General features: G+C 37.1%; 1 protein-coding gene and 1 long non-coding RNA gene across 2 annotated transcripts in view; both read left to right on the top strand.

Annotated features, from left to right (window-relative positions):
- scarf2 (scavenger receptor class F member 2) overlaps positions 1-9,269 on the top strand; it is a 27,412-nt gene extending 18,143 nt beyond the window's left edge. Inside the window, exons 10-11 of the mRNA XM_015378851.1 lie at positions 5,114-5,269; positions 6,326-9,269. Of these exons, the coding sequence (XP_015234337.1) occupies positions 5,114-5,269; positions 6,326-7,548 (1,379 nt within the window). The 3' untranslated portion in view covers positions 7,549-9,269. The remainder of the gene's footprint in view (positions 1-5,113; positions 5,270-6,325) is intronic.
- A 12,011-nt stretch (positions 9,270-21,280) lies between these two features.
- LOC107087322 lies at positions 21,281-24,750 on the top strand. Its single transcript, XR_001481343.1, has 3 exons — positions 21,281-21,579; positions 24,479-24,555; positions 24,710-24,750. It is a non-coding gene; the product is annotated as an uncharacterized LOC107087322 (long non-coding RNA).
- The last annotated feature ends 2,024 nt before the right edge of the window (positions 24,751-26,774 follow it).

A 26,774-nucleotide genomic window follows, 5' to 3' on the forward strand; every position in this document is an offset into this window, starting at 1 on the left:
TAAACACACCTGGAAACTCATTTTGGGGTTGTAAAACAGTATTTTATTTGTTCATCTTTGATTGGGATTCCTTCATCAACCAGTTGCTTTAATTTTATAATCTGACAAATTTTATTCATAGATTTAGATCAAGTATTTCTCGCATCAGGATGGAGTCCAGAACAACTATCTTACTTTTTTGTGCTTTGGTATGACATGATTGGAAAAAACAAAAGTAAATCTAATAACAGAATACCTTTAATTATTAAAAAAAAAGGGATTATTTTTCTGCTCAAGGAGCTGGCCTGCAGTCTATGGTTAAGTCTAACTAATTTTCCCAACTTCATTCTGCTGTCAACTTGTTTGCAAACACTTGTGATGTAACATGAATCATCTGAGATCCATCCACATTCACCTGCCGCGCAGATTGTTATTCAACACTTTGGCTGCATGTGCCAACAGTAACGATGATACATCCAGTCAGAGGCTCGTTCCAAGCACACAGGAGATAAAAATAAAATAAAGGTTCAACTCAGTAACAGAACAAAACAAAAGCCCTTTTTGAACAAAGTAAAAGTAAACTGTGCTATTTTTTAATCCGTCCACTAAATGTTTAAAAGTATATTATTGCTCTTATACCAAAAGATCTATTGCAGGCTTGTTTATTTGAGTCTAAAATCATGTGTCTCTGTACACAGAATGTTAGACCAGCAGGACTTACATTTAATGAGGGGAATACAAGAGAAGTTTACCAGACCAATCGATGCTCTGTGTTACAATTCCAGATTTAACATCAAATCACTGGCAAGCCTGTACCTTCATTGTGCTTCTGTGGTTTTAGTCCTTCTGTCTAAAATGTTCTTCCAAAAACATTTCGAGCAAAGACGGTACTCAAGCATCACCCCTTTGAAAATCACATTGTTTTTTTTTTAGCAAAAAATGATATAATTATATATGAAATCTGGATATAGGCTATACACATTTACCTGCAAAAAAAACTTTTTTAATGGAATTAATTTTCCAAATTACAGCTTAATTATACACCAATGATTCTTAAACAAGAGCTTTTTTATCAAAGATCCTTTTTTGTGAATTTTCATTATTTTTTGTTGCTCTTGATGGTGCTCTGTTTTATGTTGTGCTTTTTTCTGCGTTCTGCGAAAGTTGCCCACAGGAGTGTGATCTGGCAACATTTAGAAACGAAGTCTGTCAGGAGCTAGACAGTCCTGAGCACATGCATTCCAGAAGGGGCCCAATGGGGCTTGAAACAGGAAGTGGTCAAATTTACTTTAGTGTGTGTCAGAGTTGTGATTTATCCACACAGGGGTCAGTGTCAATAAATTTGCCAGGGCAAAACCTAAAATGGAATAATGAGTTCAAGCTATATGAAACAGAACATGAAAATTAGTTTATGCGTTGCATTGTTAGCTGTAGAGAAACAGATGAAGGGTATGCCATCTGGTTGACAATCTAAGGCTGTTTGCTTGAAGGTTAGCAATCCACTCTGAGTGTATTTACTCCACACCCTGCATGTTTGTGTCTGTCCGGCATTCCTTGCATCCTCTGTGTCCAGATTGTTTCTTGTAAATCAGCGCAATGAGCCACACCATCTGCTGTTTCATCTTCATTTGTTCAGAGAAAACACAGAAAGTTTTACAGCAACCATTAGAATGCAAATGCTGGTTAAAGTTAATGTGATAAAGTATGTGTTGGGACAAACCTTCTCACCCTGTAAAGCTGCATAATTTAATTTAAAGGTGAATTTTGGAATTACATTCTCAATCATCCTGATTTACCAATCTGTCAGGCTGTTGAAGTATTTGTTTTTTGTACCCTAACGCTCTTGTTTTCTTTCAAACTCAGCCCTGCAGAGCAGCTGCAAGGTGGTGCGGTGCAGCTGTGATATGTCAATAATGCACTGCTATGTGCAGGCTATCATGCAGAGAGGGATCAGTGTGGCGTCAAGTCTGTATTGCAATGTTCGTAATTAAACTAGACCTTAAGACAGCAGCTTTCATGGGCAGTTGTTGTCCAGCAATGCATACACCCAATGATGCATGTGTTCACTTGTTGATTAGCATGGCTGAGGTGTTGTTTAAGTTAGCTAGATTCCTCAGTGCCTCTGTCCATTTCCATGCTAGAGATCTTTCTATGGAGACAAAACACTCTCATTTGTTTATTGTTGTATTTCTTTTCTCTGCATGTTTAATACTATAGTTTTAAAAAAGTGCGTTATTGCTGTCTGCTGATATGAGCAGGTTGCAACTTATCCAAAGCCAGTTCCCCCTTTATGATTTTTATACAGATCTACTGTTCTAGGATAATACTATTAAAAGTGAGAAAAAAAAAAAGAATTACATCTGTGTATTTTTAGCAAGAGATTGTATGCAAAGTTTTAAAGCTTTAGTACTTTAATAAAGTGTACCAATAATATATAATACTGGGTACTCCAGATCTATGTAAATATTTTCATATATATACGTAAGATTGTTTTTGAATGTGCTTTGAAATAAGTCAAAAAAAATTTTTTGTTAGATACTCAACTTAAAGGATCAATAATTAAGAAATATGCTGTATTCCATGTCTTAATTTAGTGTAAAGTTAACCAAAATCCTTTTCATTTGTAATCTGGGATGGAAGTAACTGTCTCTACTGACAGTTTGGTCTTTTCTTTAGCATTGTGTTAGGGAAGTTTGTCTATTTTTAAACCTGGAGGTACAGGGCAGGACTTCTTTGGTGCAGTGTGCAGCTCCTGCTTACTTCCTGGACCTGGCTTTTGTGTGTTGTTTTGATTTGTAACACTAGGTGTCATTAATACATGTTACTCTTTTTTTAAATGTGCTAAACACATAAAGAAAAAGAATCGAAAGTCCTAATAATCTTTTATAAACTACAGTAAAGAGCATTAAAAAAAAAAACTGATAAGGACGTGCTGCTAGTCCTGTGTTTCGGAATTTTCTTTCACGTATATCATACTGCATTATAGTATGGGTATATGCTGTCTCACTGTAACCGAATGCATTTTATTCCCTACCACTGAGCTATGAAACACTATTAATAAAAAGCCAACGGGCCATGACCATCGTACAATTCTTTAGAAATATATTGAGCTTTCATAGCTTCATACATCCTCTTTTCTTAAATTAATCCTCAAGTAAAATAGATTATCTAGGACCTCAGCCACTGTGTTTATTTGTTGAGAGGCAGAACAACAAGAATAATTTTCTAGAAGCACCACAAATCATGATTGGAAAATACCACATGTCAGGAAAGTATTTGAACAGCCTTCTCTTTACCACTAGACTGATTGTTTTGAGGTAATGATTGATGTTTGTTGTTGCTGTTTCTATGCACTTAACAAAAGGTAAAGATATTTAAAAAATACAGTGTTCATTTGAGATTCAGCTCAGAGGTTTGAAACATTTTTAGTTACAAAATCCAAGGAATACGTAAACATTTTCATGTCTAACTGTGAACGTTGGTCGTTTTTAAGATAAAAATTATCCTTTTTTTTTATCCGACAACACATACTTTTACAAGACAATTAATCTTTTTAAAGTGTCACTGTATCCATACAATAATATGGTGTTCCTTTATTCATGCTTCAATCCTTACTTAAAGATTAATTAAATAAATAATATTATTGCTTTGCTTTCCCTTTTCTGACAGAGAGTTAGCAAGTATGTTAAGCAACAATAAATAAGGTGTTTTTTAACTTTAGTCACAAATAAAATGAATGTATCCAAACTGAGGCAGTCAGAAAGGGAAAAATCCCCTTTTCCATGTATATAATTCTGAAATGTTCTATATTCACACCATGGTCTTTTTCCTTCCTTATTATAAACACTTCAAGTGCAAAGAATTAATCTTGAGCAAAGTTGTTGTACCTTCTTGTAAATCTTCCCACCATTGGTTTATCTGAACTTTAACAAATGAAGGGACCAATGTGTCATTGGGCATGTAAACAGGAACATCTGATGTGGTTGCTCATGTTAAGTTAATGGGGAATGCTGCTTTGGTTTGTACTGAACTGTTCAAACCAGATGGGAAGATTTGACTCCAAGTATGCCGTAGAAACCACAGCTGTCCTGAAAACAAGGGTCAGCAGAATGCTATGATGTCTGATGGGGGCTGGGAGACGCAGGGAAGGAAACAGGATCTGACCTACATTTGTATTGAGGATTCACTGATATAGGTTGCAAACTGCTCCTCAGCAAAGACCAGAATAGTTTTAACAGAATGATTAAACTGAAAATCCAGCTCGTATATAGGACAACCTTTATACTAGCATTTAGATTAGTTTTAGATTTTGAATAATATTTCTTTGAATAAATTACAGAAGTTGATATTTTTTTAGGTAAACTAAGTTAATTGAACACAACAAAAAATATAATTGTATCTCTTAGGTATCTGCTAGGCTACCTAGAAGCAGTTCATTTGCAATTTATTAGACATCATTAGAATGCCTCTAAATCATGCATGTCCAGTTGCAACTGTCTTTAAGGCCAAAGTATTCTCTATACATATACTAAAGCCAGTGTATGCCTATGCGAATATATACTTTACATTTTATATTATAATAATTATTATCCCTTGTATCATGCCTAAATTTGGAGGGTTTGTATTCTTTATTTATAAGATACATTTAATTGTAAATCATCCAAGGTGGGTGAATATTTTACTTCTTATATATTGATTGGAATTCACTTGAAAGTTTAGCCTTGGGGACCATTGTTTACTTTGCTTTATAATGGTCAAAGCAAAAGTAATATCCAAAAGGCTCTATGCCAACCCAACAGTACCAGTCAGTCCACAATCTACAGTAGATAAACATTATATTTAGGGTTAGCAGAAATACAAAAGAAATGCTCAGTAATAGCATTGATGAAATTTTAATACTGGAATTTTAGAAAGAAAATGTAGTTGAAAATATTTTGTGGTTAGTCATTTACTGTCAAATTGACAATGTGGTCAGCTACTTGATAAAATACCCCAAAACACTATGCAATACCTTCTCACATTGAGCTAATGAAAATGTATTATGATTATAGAAGGTAAAACTGAGTAAGATGACACTGCTGCACAAATCCCGTAAAATGACTTTTTGGTTTCTGCTTTTGTTTTCTCCTCTCAGTAGCACACCACGACCCAGAGAACACCTTTAACTGCAGCTTCATTGAGCCCCCATCTGTGGCTGAGCAGCCCTCCCCCTCGTCATGGTCCTCTCAGGAGTCCTTCTCTTCCTTTGAGAGCGGAGATGAAGGGCCTGTTTACTGTGTTCCACATGAAGGTTGGTCATCAAATGAGCAAATAAACAGTTGGTTATCTGGATTGACCTAGTTAAATGTAGAGTTTGCATTTTGCATAGAAGATCTTAGCACACACATGCATGCACAAACACAGAGACGGACAAATTTTCTAAAGAAGCTCAGTTCCCCAATGTGATCATATACTGTAGTTACTCACACATGAGGTGAGGATAGCTGCTTCTAATCACAAGCTGTTTAGATCCAGGTTGTCTTTTGGGAACTAGTCGAGTATAAACAGGAAGTCAAAAAGGTCTAGTCAGCATGGCACATACTCAATGGGTGAGTTGGAGTTTGGTGGAAAATTGGTCATGTTGGTTTCTATTTTTGAAGAGCAGTATGATACTGCTACTCTATCATTTTTTGAAGGGACTTTGTCCTTGTATACTTATATTTTTAAAATAATAAATTTGATTAAGTTATATATAATTAGCAAATCATAATTCAAAAGCACAAAATTAACTAGTAAAGATAATGTTCAGAAAAGGTGATATGCTGTATTTCATATCTAAATAAATGCTGAGAAGAATAGAGGAAAATATACTATAAAGACATTGACTGATTCATAGTAAGTTAAAAATCACATAGTAATTTTATCACCTCTTTCTATGGTTTATGGCAATAGTTTCTTACCCCGTTTAAATGTCGCTTATAGGAAGTTAATCTGAAGTATAAGGCTTTTAGCTAGAACTGCATACGAGTGTACATTATACGCCCTTTACTAAAAATATTAGAAATTGTACGCCCTGTTTTTGGGAAGTACGGCTTTGGTACACCCTAATTTTCGCAACCAGCAGATGCTGGAGTTGGAAAAATATAATTTTTTTCTGATCAGCACACTATATTGCGTTTGGGAGCTGGCAGGGGAGAAAGACACAGCAAAGGATACCCCCGGTACAAGGTGTAGACCCTATGAAAATGTTCCTAGCTAAAAGCCTGCCCGTGTTTATAATAGTTCATAAATTTAAGGTTATGTTAATGAAATCTAAAAGTAAATACAACTTACTGTCCTTTACTTTTCCTCTTCCAAAAACTAACAGAATCCACAAGTGAAAGCAAAGAGAAGCAGAGTCTCAACCCTGTGGCTGAAGACTCAGAGGATGACCCGTACAATGAGGATGCAGGGGAGTACACATGTCTAAAAGACACAAGTGTACCCAATGTGGAAAGCAACGAGCAGTCTATACTCAAGTGCTCTGACAGTGACGTTTCAAATAGCGGGTCTGAGTCTGCCGTCCAATATGCCTGTATTGCCCGTCCGTCTAAGCAGTCCAAGGAGGAGGAATGTAATGGCAAGGATACTGATGGTACCCCTACACCAGAAGCCAAGAGTCATGGAAAACCACCCCCTTCCCCTGGCAAGTCCAAGCCAAGACCACCAGATCCATCTACTAAACCTAAAGTATCATGGATACATGGAAATGCAACAGGGTCACAAACGCCAGAGCATCAAGGGGGAAATAGGGCACTTGCAGGATCAAACGAAAAAAAGAGGAGCTCTAGTGATGGCTCGTCAAGAAATGAGGAACGTAATAAAATAAAAGAAAAGAGTCGAGGCCAACAAAAGAAACATGATGGAAATGAGACCAGTGCAAATGGATCCCCTGGCAAACACAAACAGATACAAGGTAAAAATTCTGGTGATGAGCACAGCAGTCCAAGTCACATGGAGCACATCAATGGTGTTGTTCAAAATGCCCTTAAGATGATAAGCAGCTTCCGAAGCTCCTCACCTGAAAAAAAGAGTGTTGAAAATCCAAAACAGAGCTCTAAAGAGCCACCCAAGAGCCCTAAAGTCATCCACCCTCATATGAATTCTGAGGCGGCCACATTACTGGCTGCACAGCTCAAGGAGAAAACTCAGAGCATTAACAGGAACGAGGGGACAGGACTGACAAAGACCAATGGTCTCTCCCTACCTAAAAATAATCAAGAAAAGCCCACACCACCACAAAAAGCCAAGAGGACCAACTCCAGTGGACTTAGCCAACAGGGCTCAACCAAGCCCTTGCTGCCCACAACAAGCAACCTCCAGAAAATGGTGGCACCTATCACCAACAGTTTTGGAACCCCCGACACTAAGAGCCCGGAGAAGCAGGACTTGAACGGCTCCAAGATGGGGAACCTGCTGGATCCTTCACCAAAGAAGACTCCCATAAAAAAGCCACCAAGGAACAAAGGCAAAGGTAGTAATCTTGATACACCTGATGGTAAAACACCCCAGCAAAAAACAGCCATAATGCCACCACAGGTTGTGAAGTAAATGGTTGAGGAATTTCTGAACATATATTTTTTTATAAGACTGAAGTTTTTGTTTCATACTAGCAGCAACATAGGTTTTTAATTAAGGAACAACATGAGGGCATTGCCTCCAGGACCACTGAGAAATAACCTCTGAGATAAACGGCACCACAGGAGAAAGGGGTTTTATGATAACCATGACGCGTTTGTTACATTTCAAGAATCATCTTTTTGCCTCTACATGTATTGAAGTCACAGCACAACCTGGTCTAAAGTTGAACATAACTCTGACCAGAGAAATTATTTAAAAGTTCATTCATCTCAGCTGCTCTGCAGTGAGCACACAATTATATGTATGTACCACGTGGAGAATAATTATTGACTCCATCAATAGTTTTTTTTGCTGCAGATTCATTTTTAATAAGCTTCTTGGAATGGAATTCACATAGAATGTCTGTAACAACCAAAGTAAAATGAAAAGAATTACCAAATTAAAGCAAATTAGACATCAAGTATGCTCTGACGACTAGAAACTAACTTTGTCTGTGTTCTCTAAATTCATAAGAGCAGCATGCATGGCATAGCAAAGGTTATCGGGATAATTCCAGCCTTTTAGTTTCTGTTTGTTTTTTGTTTGTTTTTTGCAGATTGTCTGATATTTAAGCTTTAAATTAAACCAATATGGCTAACTATTTTTATCAGATTTTATGCCCGTGTTTTTTTTTTGTGTAGAGATACATTTTAATGTCCATAATTTGCCAAATGAATAGTAAAGTCAACTGGTACGCAAATAAATATGAGGAAATTCAAATTGCTTGTTAAGATTTCTGATGATTTTGGAAATGTTATCTCCAAGTGCAGATCTCAAAATGAATACATCTATATCTATGGGTTTTATTGTGGAATACCAATAATAGACTAATTCAGTCAGGTAGAAAAGCAGCTTTTACAACTTAAACTGTTAAACATATTTGTGAGGAAAGCATTGGTAATAAATGTGCCTTTGGGAATTTTTTTCTCAGACGAAAAACAGGACATTAAAATATTTTTTTATCCCACTTCACCAAGGTACAAGTCATTTCTTTCTATTTTTTTCAGCATTTTACTTGTATACGTTGTGTACTTTTTATTATCTTTGTAAGCTGTGCTTATATGACCTTGTGGGTTCCTTTTTTGTGTCAATGAACTGGCTTTCATTTTGTATTTGCTTTTTTTGCTATGTTACTTGTTTTTGGCTCATAATCAAATCTGTAGTAAGAGTACTTTCCTTCTGTAAAGTTTACATTGGCTTTATAATTGTTCTCTGTTGATGTTATTGTTTGTTTAACACTTAACTGCATGACGCAGAGTGTAATTATATGGCATTATAGCTGCAGAGGAAATCTGTAACCATCCTTTTTTTTTCTGTTTGTTGTTACAGCCTCCAATAAGTAAATCCAATACAAACGGTATTGTACAATACTTCCATAATACCACTGTTGTAATAATTACATATACCTAAAACCATAATACTGTATACATATTAAGTCCAGTATATTGCCTGACTGGCCCTTGCCTGTTTTAATTGCCTTACGACCTATGTTTGTAAAGAAGGGCCTAATAAACTGCCAAACCGCCATGGCCTGTACGTTTTTTTTTTTTTTTCTGTTGTTTTTGTGCCACTTTGTTTGCTTAAAGTGTATGGTTGTAAAAGTATGTTTTCAATTCATTATTTGAATAAAGAAGCAATACATCTAGCCAAAGTGGAAACATTCCTGATAAGTTCTGTCTTCCTTCAACTTTAATTTCTTTTTGCGGACACAAAATACTTATTGATGTCACAAACTTGCTATGATTGGGTCATTGACACTTGAATTTCATTCAAAGTGGTGACTTTAGAGTGAAGCTGACAGTATTCATAAATTCATGTTAAGAATAATTTACAATACAACAAAAATAATTACCTCCTTTCTGAATGTGAACTGTCGAATTTTATGAACATGATATAAATCCCTATATTTTTCAATCAGTCCAGCTTTTGAAAGAGTCTTAGGGGCCACAGTTTTTAAAACTGAGGAAATGCTGTGCTTGAAACATAATCAGTGTATGGGTTTTCTTGAATAGCAAAAACTAAGCTGATGGACAGGCGGGCAAGTGGATGGATGGATGGATGGATGGATGGATGGATGGATGGATGGATGGATGGATGGATGGATGGATGGATGGATGGATGGATGGATGGATACAGAAAAGTGGGTATGCTCTATGATTTATTGACGGCTACACACATTTGTTGCATCACACTATAGATATGTGTAATCCTTTCTCATATTTATCAATTTGAAGCATATTTGTGCCCTTAATTGGCATTTTTAAGTCAGGAAATTGTTCCAGCTATCTAAACTGAAATATAGGTCCCATGCTAGGTCTAGAACCTCAGGCTGCTTGCTTTGGGGCTGTCCTCCACACACAGGGCACCCCCTTAAATGCTACAGCCCTAGCTGGATAATGTTTGTATCAGCCTTTCTACCATGCTTCTTGAACTACGAGTATTTTGTGTCTCTAGATAAAAAAGAAAAACATTACACTGGAAAATAATGCATATCCCTCTTTATTAGATTAAATTTGCCTGACACAATATGGCATCAGACCAACCCTTTGTAACAACAGGAAACAAAAACAGAAGATTAATTATTTAATATATGGCTTTGTAACTAGTACAAAGTTTCTAGTTTGCTATTATTTTCTTAAAATCCAGAAGCATAAAGCTTCACAAAGAGACTTCCTTGGCTGTTAGACTTCAGAATGCAATCTGTCTCAGACCCATTTTTTCCTAAATTATTTTATACTTAACCTACACAAGGATTGGTTTTGATTGCCTGTACTCCTTGTCAGCAACACATTTTACTGGATTTCTTCTCCCACTTTTTCCCACAAATTGTCCAATATTTAATCTGACAACATCTTGAATTCAGATTTACTGTCAGAACGGAGAGGAATGTTGACACAACTGCCTCCATCTGTTCGTCCTCAGTTCATAGATGGATAAGATTCTCAGCTGAGTACAGTATACTGTCACATGTTCTCTAGCTTTTCATCCCTGACATGCTGTGGGACAGCATTGGACTGGAGATGTTCAAGTCACTGTGTAAACTCTGCTGCTGAAATGTCTAAGTTCTTGTTCATGTTTATGGATTCAGCTTTTCTTGAAATAATTAGAGTAAAACAGTTCTAATTACCTTTGATGGATGTCCAAAGAGAGACATTTTCACTAACTGACTTCAAGCCAAAGAAAAGGGCACAAAGGAGAAACTGTAAAAAACAAAAAATATGTCAGAGTTTTAGCCATGTAGCAAAGGGGCTCACTGACATCTTAGCTGGCAGGCTAAACACGAGGTAGACTCTGGAGGCTCTCTGTGTGCCAAGTCTGTAGAAACAGCAATTTTTGAAGTCAGGCCCTATGAGTCAGCCAAATGCCTCGGACTTAAGAAACAACAACAACGACAAAAAAAAAAGTTTCCCCTTCTTGCTGTTTCCATAGTAACAAGAACAGATTGGAGCCACATCTGGTAGCCATTTCAGTCCTTGCAAGGAAAGGAAGAAGGAAATTTATGAGTGAGGGAGAAAAAGACAAATATTTTCTGCAATGCAAAGCAAAAAGAAAGGAGAGTCAAATTACACTTGAAAGTGACTAAAAGTAATAATTCAACAACAGAATTAGTTAAAAGAAGGGAATCCTACCCAAGATTTATAATAAGTTATGTTTAAAAGGCAGACAAGTTTAGTAATGCGTTTTATTTCAAATAAAACTCTCTACCTTTGATTAAAATGGGTCAGGAAGAACAATGCAGTTTTTATGTTGCTTTTTTATATGCTTGGTCATGTGAAATGTTGTCATTTCCTTGCATCAGACACAGCCACAGGAGACTTAAAAAAAGAAAAAAAATTTCTCTTCTCCCTGTCGGCACTCAGTCTGAGAAAGATTATCTAATTGCATCCCTTCCTACACGATAAACGCTGTTCCTCAGTTGTGTGGAAATGCAGAAACTATGAAATGACTTTTACTGGAAATGGAACTGGTGCTTTTTTTTTTTTAGCCAAAACCACGGAGAGCTGAAACCAGCGTGCAACCAGAATGATGGGGGCTGAGAGGGGGCGCAGTGCTAGCATTGTATGTATTCATAGATTTCCAGTGGCATCTACCCACTCTGTGATTTAAGACTGTCCTTATAATAAGACATGAAACTGCTCTGTGTTGGCATGGAGCTAAATTAGGGTGTCTTAACTGCATGAATTAAAGCCAACCACACATCAAGGCGACCTCCCAAACAGTTGCTCCGACGAGCTGGCGAAGTTTAGAAACTGGGTCAGAACAGCTGAAGCTTGAGTTTATTTTGGGTGGAGAAAAGTATTGTTGTAAACGTCATTTATGAGGCAGAAAGCTGCTATTCATTTTAGGGTAGCCACCATTATGGTTCCTGAGATTTCTCATATGGCTTTAAGCCTCATTACTGTTATATTGTACTTAAAAAATAAAACCTGAAATATTTTCTTTTGTGTGAGTACATCCCTAAACTAAGAAAATTTCAAATGTCAAGGTTCTATCCATCAAGTCCTACTATTTTTCTACCCTTTGCATGTTTCACTATGCCTGTGGTGTTTTTGGAGTAATAAGTGACTCTCCATGGCCCTCTTGGCTGTTCCTTAGATCAATTATCTTCTTTCTTGGCCTGTAGGTATAATTGAAGAACATTTCTTGGTAGGTTTGAAGTTGTGCCATACTCTATCTGATTTTATATATGGTTTTGTGTTTTAACTCTTTGTAGATCATTCCACTGTCTGTCTGTCTGTCTGTCTGTCTGTCTGTCTGTCTGTCTGTCTGTCTGTCTGTCTGTCGCACTGACTCCCATCATGATGAAGTGCATCGAAAGGATGGTGAAAGAACACATCTCCAGTCTGCCGCCAACATTCGACCTCTCCCAGTTTGCCTGCCAATGGAACCACCCAGCTGAGGACGCCATCTCCTCCTCTCTTCACCTGAGCCTACTACACGTGGAAGAGAAGAGCACCCACATGTGGAGTCTGGTCCTGGACTTCAGCTCAGCTTTAATTCAATCATCCCACATCATCTGATAGGCAAAGTGGAACAGCTGGGCTTCAATAAATCCCTCTGCAATTGGCTGCTTGACTTCCTCACAAACAGACATCAGTCAGTCCAGGTCGGACAGAACAGCTCTAAGGTCATCACCCTAAGCACAGGCTCCCCTCAGGGCTGCATCCTGAGCCCACTGCTGTTCACTCTGATGACACATGACTGCGCCCCCAGGTTTTACCACCAACCACACCAAGAAGTTTGCAGATGACAACATGGTGGTGGGCCTCATCAGAGATGACAATGACCTGGACTACAGAGAGGAGGTGGAGCAGTTGGTGGGGTGGTGCAAAGATAACAGCCTGATCCTGAACTTGGAGAAGATGGAGATCATCATCGACTTCAGGAAGAACCGGCCTAACCATCCTCAACTGCTCAACAACAGTTTCACTGCAGAGGTGGTCAGCAGCACCAAATTCCTGGTAAAAGAAATAGGATTACACTATATAGTCCCAGCTCTATATAGTGATTGAGGGATTTAGGGGTTAGGGCGGACGTTCAGACGCAGCCTTGTATGAGCTATACGAACAGCAACTTTTAAACAGAGCATCTACTGTATGAGGAGCAATGGGCCAGTGCCTGCTCTTGCTTGCTTAATAGGTGCTCCCTTCGGGAGCAGGTACAGGGTTGTGCATGTGCATTTTCTTGTCTCCTCGTGGAGAGACTTTTAAAAACTTCCCGAAAATCCTCCACTATACCTTTAAGTAAAGGTGTAATTACAGCTACCTTAAAAGCGTTTAAACCAGTTCAAATCCTATAGTTACCTCAGATCCTCACCTTCCAGAGATATTACAGTAACCAGTAATACTTAGAGGGATGCCAATCATCTTAATTTCATAGAATCAATCTCATTTTTTTTTTTTACAGTGTCCTGTCTGGCAATGTGGCAATAAGAATAATTGTCTTGATGCCAAAAAGAGCCCAACAGATTTTACTTTCACAAGTGTAACAGTATAGCTATTGCCATATTGCTCCACTTGTTTCATGCATATAAAATGCTTTATTATACTTATGCAGGGAGTTTTACAGTTTATACGGACACTGCAATGTAAGTAGAGCAGAAAAACAGAAGAAGAAAGGGGAAAAAAGAAAAAAAGAGAAAAGATGAAAGAAAGAAGAGATAGAAAGGAGATAATGACAAAACATTTTCAGTCTGCTTCATCACCTGCAACGAAATGAAAAAAGAACAGCACAACCGAAAGACATGGTACAAGAAATACAATAAAGCAACACCTTGAAACTATCGCTAAAGTAATATTATTAAGTCTGACATGTACTCTGTGTTACCTGAAGATATGAATGTGGGGTTTCTGTTTGGAAGTGAATCTCTGAGTACCTGGAACCAAGCACCTGTAATTCAATCAATCTCATTTTTAAAGAATTTCATAAAAACGTTACTGCTAGGAGCAGGGGAAATGGATGGTTTAACAGAGCAATGATTCTGGGTGAGTTTGGCAACTGTATAAAAAAATTAAGCATTATTCTTATTATCTGCTATTAATGAGTAGTAATATGCTGTTTTTGCTTTACGAGTGTTCATCCTACAGTATACAGCAGTAAACTATTTTTCCAGAACAGGTAGGATTCCTGTAGGCATTTAGAGCACGATTTTCTCTCCAGCCTCCTAGCATTGTGCTTCTGTTTTTTTAAGTTTTTCTTTTTCAAAGGGGCTGCGTTGTCTAAGGAAGTACACAGAGAACTAGCAACACCATCAACAAAATCTTCAACCTGTGAAGGGGGATGAACTAAATGTTTGCCATCTGCACCACTACTCAGTGAGACAGAGGAGAGAGAAATTGAAACAGATTAATCAAAATTTAAAGCTACACTATTTGATAATGATCTCCTACAGTAAAACCTTCTTTAGGGAAAGGAGAACTCTGTTAAAGTTATTTTGAAGCTTATTAAAAATTGGTCAAAGAGGACATGGTTGTGAGGAAATACAGTTATTTGTTCACATTCAGTGCCATATGTCAGTGTAAGGTCCAAAGTATGAAGATGAGAAACTGTGGAAGTACTCACATTTTGAAAAACGCAAATCGAGTCTAAAAAAAATAGGAACTCTTAGAACTCGTCTTAAACTTCAGATAAGGACTTGGTGGACGATACAAAGCTATAAAAGGTTTTCATGCTTTGCAATTTGAATGAGGGAAGCTAAGGGTTAAATGTTCGATAGAGTTGTAATTATTAACTGACTTTGGAGTACTCAGTAAGTCAGATTGAAAGATTGTGGCTACTCCTCCTCGCCCAGAATTTCTGGCTTTGTGAAAGCTTAAATAACTAGAGAGAGTTGCCTCATTTATGCTAACATAATCCTCTTGCTACAGCCAAGTTTCTATATGGCATCATAAATCAATTTGATTGTCACAAATCAAATCATTAACTAACAGACTTTTTGAAGAAGTAGATCTTATGTTAGATAAACCACATTTAATAGTTTTAACTTTTTCCTCAATTGGAGTTATTTTAATGTTAATTAAATTATTGTGATTTACTCCTTTATGATTATTTTTTAACTTATTCGATTTTGGTTGTTGTCAAAACACTGTCTGTATGTAGTAATGAGTTGGTAAAGCTGTAGAGAGCTGTGTTAAACTATGACTCTGCTTCCTGGTCTGCACCTTTATGCTGTATATCATATAAAGTTATAGTTAGAAAAAAATATTTCTATTGCAACTAGATTATACCTGGAATATGTTTGTTGCTGTAAACACTTTTGCAAGCAACTGCAAAAAACTATTAGATGATTCTATACCTTGCAGTCCATACCAATACTTTCTATTCTTCTTTTCTCCTTGCAATGTGCAGACAGTTCCCTAGAACTTAATTGTTCCATATTTTTCCCCTTTGTCAGCATTTTTCAAGCGAGTGCATTAGGGGAGAAGATTTGGATGGCTAATAAAAAGCAGATCACTCAAATGCTTTTTCTCAGTCTTCCTCTTTTTTTCTTCTTAACACCCTCTCTCTCTCTTTCGCTTTATGTCTTTTTGTATTTAGTCTATTGTCATTTTTTCTCTCATTCAATCATTCCACCCTCTGGACTTCACTGTTCCTCCATGCATGCATCCATCCAATATCTGTGTAGCAAAGTGGGACTTTAAACTTCATAATGTGGCTTGAGGTTTCAGCTTTCACATAATTCTACCCAGAATTTTTTTTTTTATATTTTCTTTCCTCCCTACTTCTCACTCACTCCATCCCAAAGCAGCCAAAGGGGAGATATTGCATGGAAAATGATCACAAGATCCAATGTGTCTGCCCAAAACCAAGGAAAATAAGCAGATGGCTTATGTTTTTTATGCAGTGAACCCCAGCTGTCCCAGCACTTAGTCTGTGGCCAACAGACTGTATTGTAGCTGCTTTGTTTTTCTAGATGCAAAGTTTTGCTTTAGTTTTTCTTCTTCCAAAACAACTCATCGGAAAACGTTGAGGCTTTTTAAACTACAGAAAAGGTTCATCAATTGTTTTAAAAACCAACTTATTTGAAAAACAGAGCAAAAAGGTCTGCAAACTTTTAAGTTTTTAAAATTTTAAGTATTTTCATTTTTACACCAATAATAATAATAATTGAACTTTATTGATCTCACACTGGAGAAATTTACCCCTGCATTTAACCCATCCCATTGAGGAGCAGCGGGCTGCCACTGTGCGGCAACTAGGGTGCCGCAGTGTGGAATTAAAGGTCTTGCTCAGGAACCCCGAGTGAAGGCTGTGGGGATCAAACCGGGTACTTGCAAACTTCTAAGAGCACAAGCGCACTGCTCTAACTACTAGGCCAACACTAACCTAAGAATATATTTTTTGCGAATCCTCAGATCTTTATGGATTGAGTTTGCATGTGTGGTGGTCATTGATCAGAGAAACAGCCACAAGTACCTTTAAAAATGTGGAGGAGCTGTAGAAAAATCAAATCTGTTAGCAAAAACTTTTTGAGTTAGACATTTGTTCCATGTCCATGTGCCAGTTGAACCGCAGCAACAAGCCCACATCAATATTTATACTGGCACATACAGTAGCTACAGGAGCTCAGGCGTTCTAAGTTCTTTTTATCGGTATTGTTTTATTTTTCCTGTCCTGAACGGCTAATGCAAAAGGTATTTTTTCTTTTTTTTTTTTGCATTTAAAGGCAAGTGTAGAAAATGTCTTGAAGAGCAAATATTTCTGATTCTTGGAAACAAGGCCTCTGACTGTCCATTTGAAGAATAAAGCTATCAGTGAAGGTCTGTGGTTTTACCTAACTGCCTCTAGAGGCAAAAAAGGAACACAAAAACAAAGACTTAGAAAAATTAGCCTTCAATTTTATTTATCTTATTTTCAATTTTATTTATCAGGAAAAATCAAATTAGAACAATCCAGGTTTATTTTTTATACTTGCCTTTCAGGGCTTTCATATATATATAAAGTAAGCCCCACATCAAAGTTCTTATGATGCATTGGATCTACCTTTAAAACCCAGAAGGCAAGAACCTTTCTTACTGGGGCAAGACGTTTTATTTTGTTATTTTGATTGACATATTAGCAATTTTTTTTTCCAAAATTAGAAAATAACTGCATCACTTACCAAATGTATTTAGTGAAATCAAGTGTTGTTGTTTTTTTCACTCTGCTTCGACTGCTTGTACTGTATCTATTTTTTACTTAATTCTTTGAGTGTTAGTTTTAGTGTTCTTGTAGGTTGAGACTTTCAAAAAGATCTAAGTTGCAGGCACAGCTGAGAGTCCCCTGAGAGTCCTTACAGGCCCTCGTGGCAGTATGAGTGGATGGGGAGGTATGAATTAGGCTTTTGTCATAAGCTCCACAAATCTGACCTTTACAGACTGGTGGCAAAAAGAGAGCCATTGTTGGAGATACTGTAGCTATAGGAAGTTTTATTTGTAGTTTGCACATGTAAGAGACATAGCAAACATGTAGAAGAGGGTTCACTGGTCTCATGAGCCAAAGTTCTTTTTCCTTATGCTTGGTCCTTGCAATATGCTATGTGTTAAACAACTAACATTGCACATTAACCTAAAGCTCAATCCCTACAACAGACCTTTCTCGCCAACCTGATATACTCTGTAATTCAGACAACACTGATTTTTCTCAAGTATTCTTTGGACATCATTGCAACTACTCGGACAGCTATGCATAGAATAAGGTTGTATGTTTATAGGGGAGTGTTGGCTTAGTGGTTAGAGCTGTGCACTTGTGCTCTGAGAAGGTTGCAAGTACCCGGTTCAATCCTCACAACCTGCACCCAGGCGCTCTGAGCAAGACCATGCTCCCCGGGCGGCGCAAAATGGCAGCCCAATGCTTCCCACGGGGATGGTTAAAAGCAAAGGTAATATTCTCCAGTGGGAGATCAATAAAGCTCCACTAATATTATCATTATTATTATTATAGAGAAGGAGTATATTCAGTTGACCTCTGGAAGCTATCAATTGCAATGGCTATTTTAGGGGCAATTTGGATGTATTATTAATAATGTAAAAATGTAAAATTTTGTTTATAATATATAATCTTCCCATGACTAAACAATTATGTTTAAAATTTCTATACAACACAATAAAGTATATGGTTATGATGTGATCAAAATAAAAATACCTTAACTGATACAGTAATTTAAGGTCAGTTACAGGGAAATTTAAAAAAAATTTTTAATGACTATGGGTTTTGTCTGAGTGGATGTGCAGCAATGTTACAACCATATATGTGACCCTCACAACTAATTCTACTTCACGGTACAACACTAGAGTCATTATAGGAAGCCATGTGTTCCTGATTAGCCAGACACAGATTACAGGGTGTGGAGCACAGCTTGCTGTCTGTTTGGCTCCTGGCTTTTTCTTATGTGGTCAGAAACTGGACATATATGATTGCAAAGGCTTGTCACCCACCTTACTCGATTCCTGTCTCTCTAACAAACTCTGTCTCACTTCCTGTCATTCCTGTCCATCAGTCAATAACATTTTGAATGGTAGGATTACTGTTGGGGAGGTCGTTCCTAACTGCCCTGCATACTGAGCCAAGACCTGTCACTGTATTTTTAAAACTGTGCTATAGCTGGTAAGGCAGCTGTGGCTACGCCTTGTGACTGACGACAGATGACAAAGGCATGGTGCTTGTTGTTGCTTTAGCAATCTGATACGTATGTGACCTTAGAGAGGGGAAATTGTTTTTTGATTCATCTCTCTGGAGGGAAGACAGAAGTCAGGGTCAGACATGGAGCAATGCAAAGATAGATCACAACGATTTGCTCAAGAACAGCAGAATGACTTTCATCAAAGGACCCAAAGCGTCACAGCCAGAAGCCAACAAAAGTTCCAGCAACTTGCTTGCATCCTCTGTTACTCATAAGACTTAGCTACAGTTGTGGAAAAGAAATCATTGTCAAAAAATCTTTTTTTTCAGGTATTTTCTAATATTTAACCTGAGTTGCTTTGTTTCTGTTGTTTTTTTTAAAATATATTTAAGCAGATGGATACTGTTCATAACAAGAGGATCTTTCTAATGCTATTTTTTTGACTCTAAAAGTACATTTCACAAGAACGTGGCACAGGGTTTTCCCCCTAGCACTAATTAATAGAATCCCCACTCTAAGGAGGAAACAGACAATTTTACAAACACTTCATGGATTTAACACAACTGGTTGTTCCAACACAAGGATCCTAAGCACACATCAATAGTGGAAGGAGCTAACATACATAAAGCTCTTAGAGAATTCCCTGACCTTAATGCTGTTGGATTTCTGTGAATAATTTTTGAAAGTATGGCATAAACAATACAGCATGTATAATTTACTTTTTATGTCAAGAAGAGGCGTCAAACTTTCTGCCAAAAATACAACAGCAGTTTCTAAATAATAATAATAATAATTGTTTTGGTGGAGATATAACACATATGTGAAACATTTAAGTTTCAAATATAATTTACAAGAACAACAGTATATATATGCTGCACTGTAGATATTGGAGATGTTGTGGCTGAGAGAAAATCCAGATACAGATACTTTTTCCTGTCTTGACAATTATTTGAGCATCTAAGTTTTACAGTGACTAAAGTAAGAAAAAATAAAGATGTCATGTGCATTATTAAAAGTCCAAAATGCTTGATAAATATTACATATTGAGTCTATGTAAACAGAATGCAACACAAGGACGAATCATTGTTCTTGTATTGAATTTACAAGTAAAGTTTACATTGGAAAGCACAAAATATCCTACCTGAATACCAATCTAATGTATCTAAATATTAATCTTTTAACATCTTAAAAACTATAAAGTACAGCTGAGAAAATGTGTTTATTTTAAACAGAAGAGAGTACAAAAGGGAATCTGTTAGCTTTAATTTCTTCATGATCTTAATAAACCTAGAGCCAAAACTAACTTGAAGTCAGCCCCTTGCATCAAACCAGCCTACACATGACATGTATTTTCCCAAAGCTGGCAAGACTAGACTGCAACTGCGTGCTCTGAGAAAACTAGAGCCATTATGTTATAAGTCCATGCTAACTGGAAGTTAAATCAACCTTGGTAACCTTTTTCCATGCAAGAACTCGAAATGATTTGGAAGTTAGATAATTGGAGATCTGTAATGAAGTTAATTCTGTCTGTTTTGTTAAACTTCCTCAAGTCTTTGTAATTCAAGGTAGAAAGGTCCATGGCTTTGTCATCACAGTGGTAGTTCAGGTGACTGGATTTAAATTTAAAGTAACTCCTTTAGGATGTGCTGACTGAAGAACAGCAGGCAGACATAAAACACGCCTTGAGGGTACAGACAGACAAATACACACAGACATATTCAGCAAATACCTCAAGTGAATATCAATCGATGTTCTCCAAATATTTTGAACATATTTATAAAAACCAATAGTTGTACACAGAAGAGATTAAATTCTTCTCCCACATTTCCACATTATAGGAAACTGACCACATAAACCAATGCCCTGCTGGCTTTGGTAGACAGGATCCGGTGCCTTTGAGAAGCAGGAAGTGTGTGTCTCTTTATAACAAGCTCTAAAAAGCAAGCAGGATCTGCTTAGGTGTTTGATCTTTTTTCCAGCTGCAAGTGTTGCAATTTACCCAAAACTGCTGCTGGAAAAAGTTGCTCAGTCTTAACTTCATAAACGTTTTCATCATCTGTGTCTCAGCCCCATAACTGCCTGGTTATAAATGGCTACAGTTTTCCTTTGTCAGCACATTAATAACAACAAACCCCTCTTGGCAGCAGACATGTGATGTAAGCTAAAACATGCTAATTGTGAACACATATGGGACACATCCACATGTGTAGACCTGAACTCAGCAGAAACACCCAACCCCCACAGCTCACTGTATGTTCTCCCCCTTTATTTGCTGAACTGCTCTTATGCTTTTTATTAACTTCTTAAATTCTTCAAGGTTCAGCTTCCATTGTGAGAAAAGTATTAGATGATTTGATCACAATGATGGGGGCATAAAACCGGAACAATACAGCCTATAGAGTTATGACACATGCCAAAGGGAGGAAACCTTGTTAAACAGGGGGACAGTTTTATGGCCTTTGGACACATAATACCAAAGAGTTGAATGTTGGGTGCAAAACTCTTAACTGTGCGGCTTTGTGTCTGGAAAAGTTGGAGATAACAAGATGGTTTTGCTTCAGGATTCCAGGCACGAATGTTTATTTTTGTTGGAAACATAACTGTCTGTGGCTAGAAATTGGAAGAACATTTTACCCGCCAGACTGCCAGTAAACTTACAAGCAGCTGTTACCACCCTCTTGTGGTGACCTAATGAATTTGCTCCTCTCAACATGGAATGACTGATTCAACTTGGTGGAGAGAGACGTTTCTCTTCCAACAAGGGATTTTATAGTCTGCAAAAAAGCTGCGGAGTCACAAGGCATGACTCCCATAGAGAAGACAATGGAGTCAAAGATCCGAAGAGGAGATGAGGCCAGAAGGTGAGGGGATTGTAATTTTTTTACTAAAATTAAATCCCAGGTCAGCATCATACAGCAGGATTTGTACCAGATAATAATAGCAGCTTATTAAAATCTGAATTTTAGAGGAACATATGATAGAAAGGTGAACATTAATAGGTAACATAAAGCACAAAACATTACAAACTTTTCCTATACAGCAGTATTCACCTGGTGTTTCCACTTGAAGCCTATACCCTCTAAGAGAAGCCTGGTAGATTGAGGTTTCCAGGTATTATTTTAGCTACTTATGGGTCTGTACTCTTATCAACATAAATTGCTTCTGGAATCTTGTGTTTCGAGGCTTTCTGAGTCACAGCGATGAGTGCACTTACTACCACTGCCACCACTTTGGCATTGAATATCCAAAATATCTTATACAATATCCTATTGTACTGTAGCTCATTACTTTGTCTAAGATCACAATGTATCCTTGCTTAGCCATGACCTGTCTTTCTGTCTGAAGTCCCTCTGGATATCAGACTTATTATTCTCAACCTGTCTTGGTGGTGTCACTCAGTTTAATTGTGGAACCTCCTGCCCATACCTAGCAAAGAATTCCCAGTAGTATTTCAGCCCCACTATGCATCTTTGGACAGTTTGCATTTGGATCCTCTTTGCCGTTGCCGACACCTCTATCTATTGTTTCATCGCTCCGGGCCTATTTCTGTGCTGCTGTGATTCATACTTCTGTTTCAGCCCTCTCTTTAGAAAAGAGAAGAAAGCTAAACCAACACAAAAGATTCCAAGCTGAACTCATCTTCTCAGGCTGCAGCCATTCCATATTCAGAGCTAAATATTTAAGCAACAAACAGATGATATGAACACTAGCAGCTGAACGATGAGATTTTAACTAATTTAAACTTAGGCAAAAATATAAATTGATATTGTATGTCACACTTTACGGAGGAGTATTAGGGCCAGATTAGATATTTTTTTACAAGGATGAAATTTTAACATTACGAGAATAAAGTCATAACATTAGGAGAATAAAGTTGTACTATTATGATAATTAAGTTGAAAAATAACATGAATGAAGTGATTATACCGCAACCAGTTTCAGAAAGAAAGCTTCAAGCTTCGACCAGCATATGACAGCTGAATAGCACCACCAAACAGCAACCTGAGTCCACTTTGACACAATGCCCAATTTGATGCTGGTTGCTAAAAGATTCCCTTATTTGTTATTGCCAAAGTATAACTTCACATGATGCACATCATTTTAGGGCAGAAAGTGCTTCTTGTAAGAGTTGTCATAAAATACAACTTTAATACAACTTTATTGTTGTAATATCACGACTTTATTCGTGATATGAAACGGACGTTTCAATTTGCATGTTGTCTAAGCAAAAACAAGGCTTTGTTGTGCTACTGTAAAAAGCAACTCAACACTATTTCTGACATTTGAATTGAAAAAGCCTGGATGGGATGTGAAATGTCTTCAAACTTGGAAACAAAGTCCAGTGTTTTTTTTTGTTTTTTTTGTTTTTTACTTTTTTGGAAAGTTTTTTTTATCCTATGCATGAAAAAAAAAAAAAAAAAAAAAAAAAAAAGAATAATGCATACATAACAGCAACCAAAAAGTTCCAAGGTTGTCCAAAGTAATTTGTAGAATCAGATGTAACATACACACATTAAGCAAGGTTCTACTTTAATTCTAAAAATATTAGGTGGTCCCTTGGAAGGAAAACAAAACCCCTTTTGACTATTTTATCACAAGGAGAGCTCAGAGGGCCTCCAGGGTGCAAGTTAATTATTATTCAGACAATGTGGTGTAAAAGCTTCACTGTAAAATACAAAAAATAAGATAAATGAGAAACAGACTAGGAAGTTGATTTCAACATTTTCTCAGTCAATTCATAGTTATTAAGCATAACTAGGGCTGGCTCAAAGATGGTGATAAACCTTTGAGTTTGAGAAAAAAATACATTTCTAAAAATTGCTCACAAACTATAAACAAGATGGTATTACAAGTTGAGCATGTTTCACGTTTAAATTGACAAATATATTTTTCATTATCATTGAGAATCAGCTGAATTACAAAAGACTGAACTTTGGTTGTCGGTGGATGAGAGCATCTGGTTGGCTCTCAGGGGCCTCATCCTCTCAAAGCTGTACTGCTTGGGAAAATGTGATAACAGTACACATGTTCTGCAATCCTGCTGATGTAAAGGAGACTATAACTTTATAACCAGGGGGCCTTCATAAATCAAAAACAGACTTACAACTGAGATTTTGGCAACTGACCTATATTTATGCAACCAGGTGGCAACATATGTGATTTTGTTCTCAGCCTATTAAAAAGATTATAAGAGAAACACTGGAAGAAATACAACAATTCAGCTCAGGGAGGCTGAACTCCCCCACATGAAATTCTGGTGGACTTATCCATCCTCTATACCTGACCAGCAGAATTACTAGGTGACAATTTGCTGGTTGTAGCATAAGCAGAGGGACTCAAAGACACAAAACAGTCTTTAAGATGTTGGCCTGGTTGGTGCTCACTTTAGCTATCATTACTGGAGCATCAGAGAGCAGCAACAACACAGCAGCTGAAGAAAGGCTTGTCATTGCTCGAGGTAAACTGATGGTGAGTTGGACTGTAAAATGCTATACATGTGGAGAAGTTTAAACCCTCAGCTGGATTTCTTTTTATGCCAACACGTTTTATTGTGAAATCTTTTGTTAAATGAATCAGATATTCAGAATATGTAACTACGATGAGCAGGTCCGAAAAGTACACAACAAGAAAGGTTGTTGTTGGTTGGCTTGACAATTTGCTTTCTCCTAAGATATGAAATGAAACTCAGTGATTGCACAATGAACCACACACACATCCACAGGCAGCAGTTTTAACAATTGTCTGTTGTCCTTTCTGCAGGCTCCCAGTGTGGTTGGATGATCCATAAAGAAAATGCCAGAGCTCTATAAGTTTCTCATGGAGCGATGGGCTCTATAGTATCCTTTTCTTTCTGAGATACAGCTTCAATCTGTTTGCGAACTCCTCGCCCCAGCTTTTGTGAGCTTTCTAGAAGTTTATGCCACGTAGAATGCATGGACGTTATTATTTTAAGTCTATCTGTTGTTTTCCCTGATCTGCCTTTCCATATAGCCATAACTTAGAGTATGACTCATCAGAGGAGAAGAATCCCCGTCTTATATTTTACAATGAAAACGACGAGGTGGTAAAGGTAAAATGTTTTAGAGCTTTATCTACAGTAGGAGGTTCATGAATGTAAACACAAGAAGATATCAGCAAATTTAAGGCTGGCAAATCTTATGTGACACGAAAAGGCCAAAATAAGAACTACAACCACGTGCTTTGATTTTATGTATTCATTACATATTATGAATAATACATGAATATGTTTAAACAGATTACAGAGAACAAAATAAAACATGAAGAAAACTTAACAGGCTATCTTTGTTTGGGACATTTTTTTTAAAGAATTGCATATAGTTTTTTCCTCCTTCTGAACTCAAATTAGAGCCTTTTCTGCATAATTTTACACTGAATAAGTTTCCTGTTGGCTATGGGGTCTATCATCTTCTCTTCAACATTGCTCTATAAATTCTTTATGGGGTTTAGGTCAGGCCAATCTAGCACAGTGATTTTATGGTAATTTAACCAGTTGTTGGTATTGCTGCGAGTATTAATGGATGCCAAGTCATGCTGGAAAATAAATAAAAAATCTCCTTTAAACATGTGAGCTGGGAAAAGTATTTATTGCTCCCAAGTCTAAGCTTAAGGCTTAATAAAAGACAGTCTAGCAATACCAGTGGTTCTCTTGCTGTAAACGCTGTACTGGACCTCTTGCAACAAGGATTATTTGCCTCTTCTCTCTTCCATGATTTCCAAATGAAGTCTGTGTGTGGTGGAGGATGAACAACTGACTCCAGCTACAGTCTAATTCTTCTGAAGCTCCCTTAAACCCTTCAACCATTTTGCTCTATAATCCTCACATGGCTGCTGCTATCCCTGTTGAGTGTGGACATCTTTCAACCACATGTTTACCCTCTACCCAACTTTCCATTAATATGCTCGAGTATTGCACTTTGCATAGAGCCAGTTTGTTTATTGATAACCTTCTATGTCTAGGTTGTTGAAATCTGTATGCGGAAAACTGTTAGGCAGGTGATTACCTAATCTAAAACATAGTATTTGTTGATCAGTGGTGTCAAAAGTAGAGACATTTGTTCCTTAAGTAGAAGTATAGATACTGCAGTTTAAAAACACTGATAAAAGTTGAAGTATCAACTTGACCTCTTTACTCAAGTAAAAGTGAAAAAGTATGTGCTCCACAAACTACTCAAAGTATAAAAGTATAAAGTTACGTTTGAAAAAAAACAGGCAGATGCCACTATATGAATTGAAAACTCAATTTTTCGACTATTTAAAAAAATTATTTGAGATAGGGCCAAGGATGACGGAGGCCTGTTTCTGACCTTTCAGACATTTTGACATCTTTTTCTGAATCCGACATCGTAGCATGGCGTAGACAATTCACATTTGCAGTTTGAAGAACACCTGCTTGATTCTGATGATTTCCTTTAGCTAACCAATGAGTGTTTGCGTTATATCCATCCATCCATTATCTTACACGCTTGTCCCAATTGGGGTCACGAGGGGTGCAGGTGCCTGTCTCCAGCAGTCAATGGGCAAGAGGCGGGGTACAACCTGGAAAGGTCGCCAGTCCATCGCAGGGCGTTTGCGTTATATGACTCATCCAATTGCACTAGTTTTCACTAGATGTGTCACTAGATCTGCATTGGATGGCGCACATGATGTGAAATAAATATTTATGAACATTAAACGAAGCCAAGAGTAACGAGTAATGTTGATATTTAAAATGTAAGGAATAGAAAGTACAGATACTTATGTGAAAATGTAATAGAGTAGAAGTCAGAAATAGGAAAAAAAAAAAAGTAATGGAGTAAAGTACAGATACCTAAAAAGTGTACTTAAGGACAGTAACGAAGTATTTGTACTTTATTACTTGAAACCTCTGTTGTTGATAAGAAATATTATTTTATTAGTTTCATGTAGTATATTACAATTTTAGGTAAACTTAATTTCAATCTAATCTGATGAATTCTAATATAATCTTAGATTATATCATATTATGCGATCTAACAATGTAAGTTTTAATTTATTAATAAACATTTATTTATTTATT

Source organism: Cyprinodon variegatus, unplaced genomic scaffold (assembly GCF_000732505.1).
Source record: "Cyprinodon variegatus isolate N-32 unplaced genomic scaffold, C_variegatus-1.0 Scaffold180, whole genome shotgun sequence".
In the NCBI taxonomy this organism is placed as follows: Eukaryota; Metazoa; Chordata; class Actinopteri; order Cyprinodontiformes; family Cyprinodontidae; genus Cyprinodon; species Cyprinodon variegatus.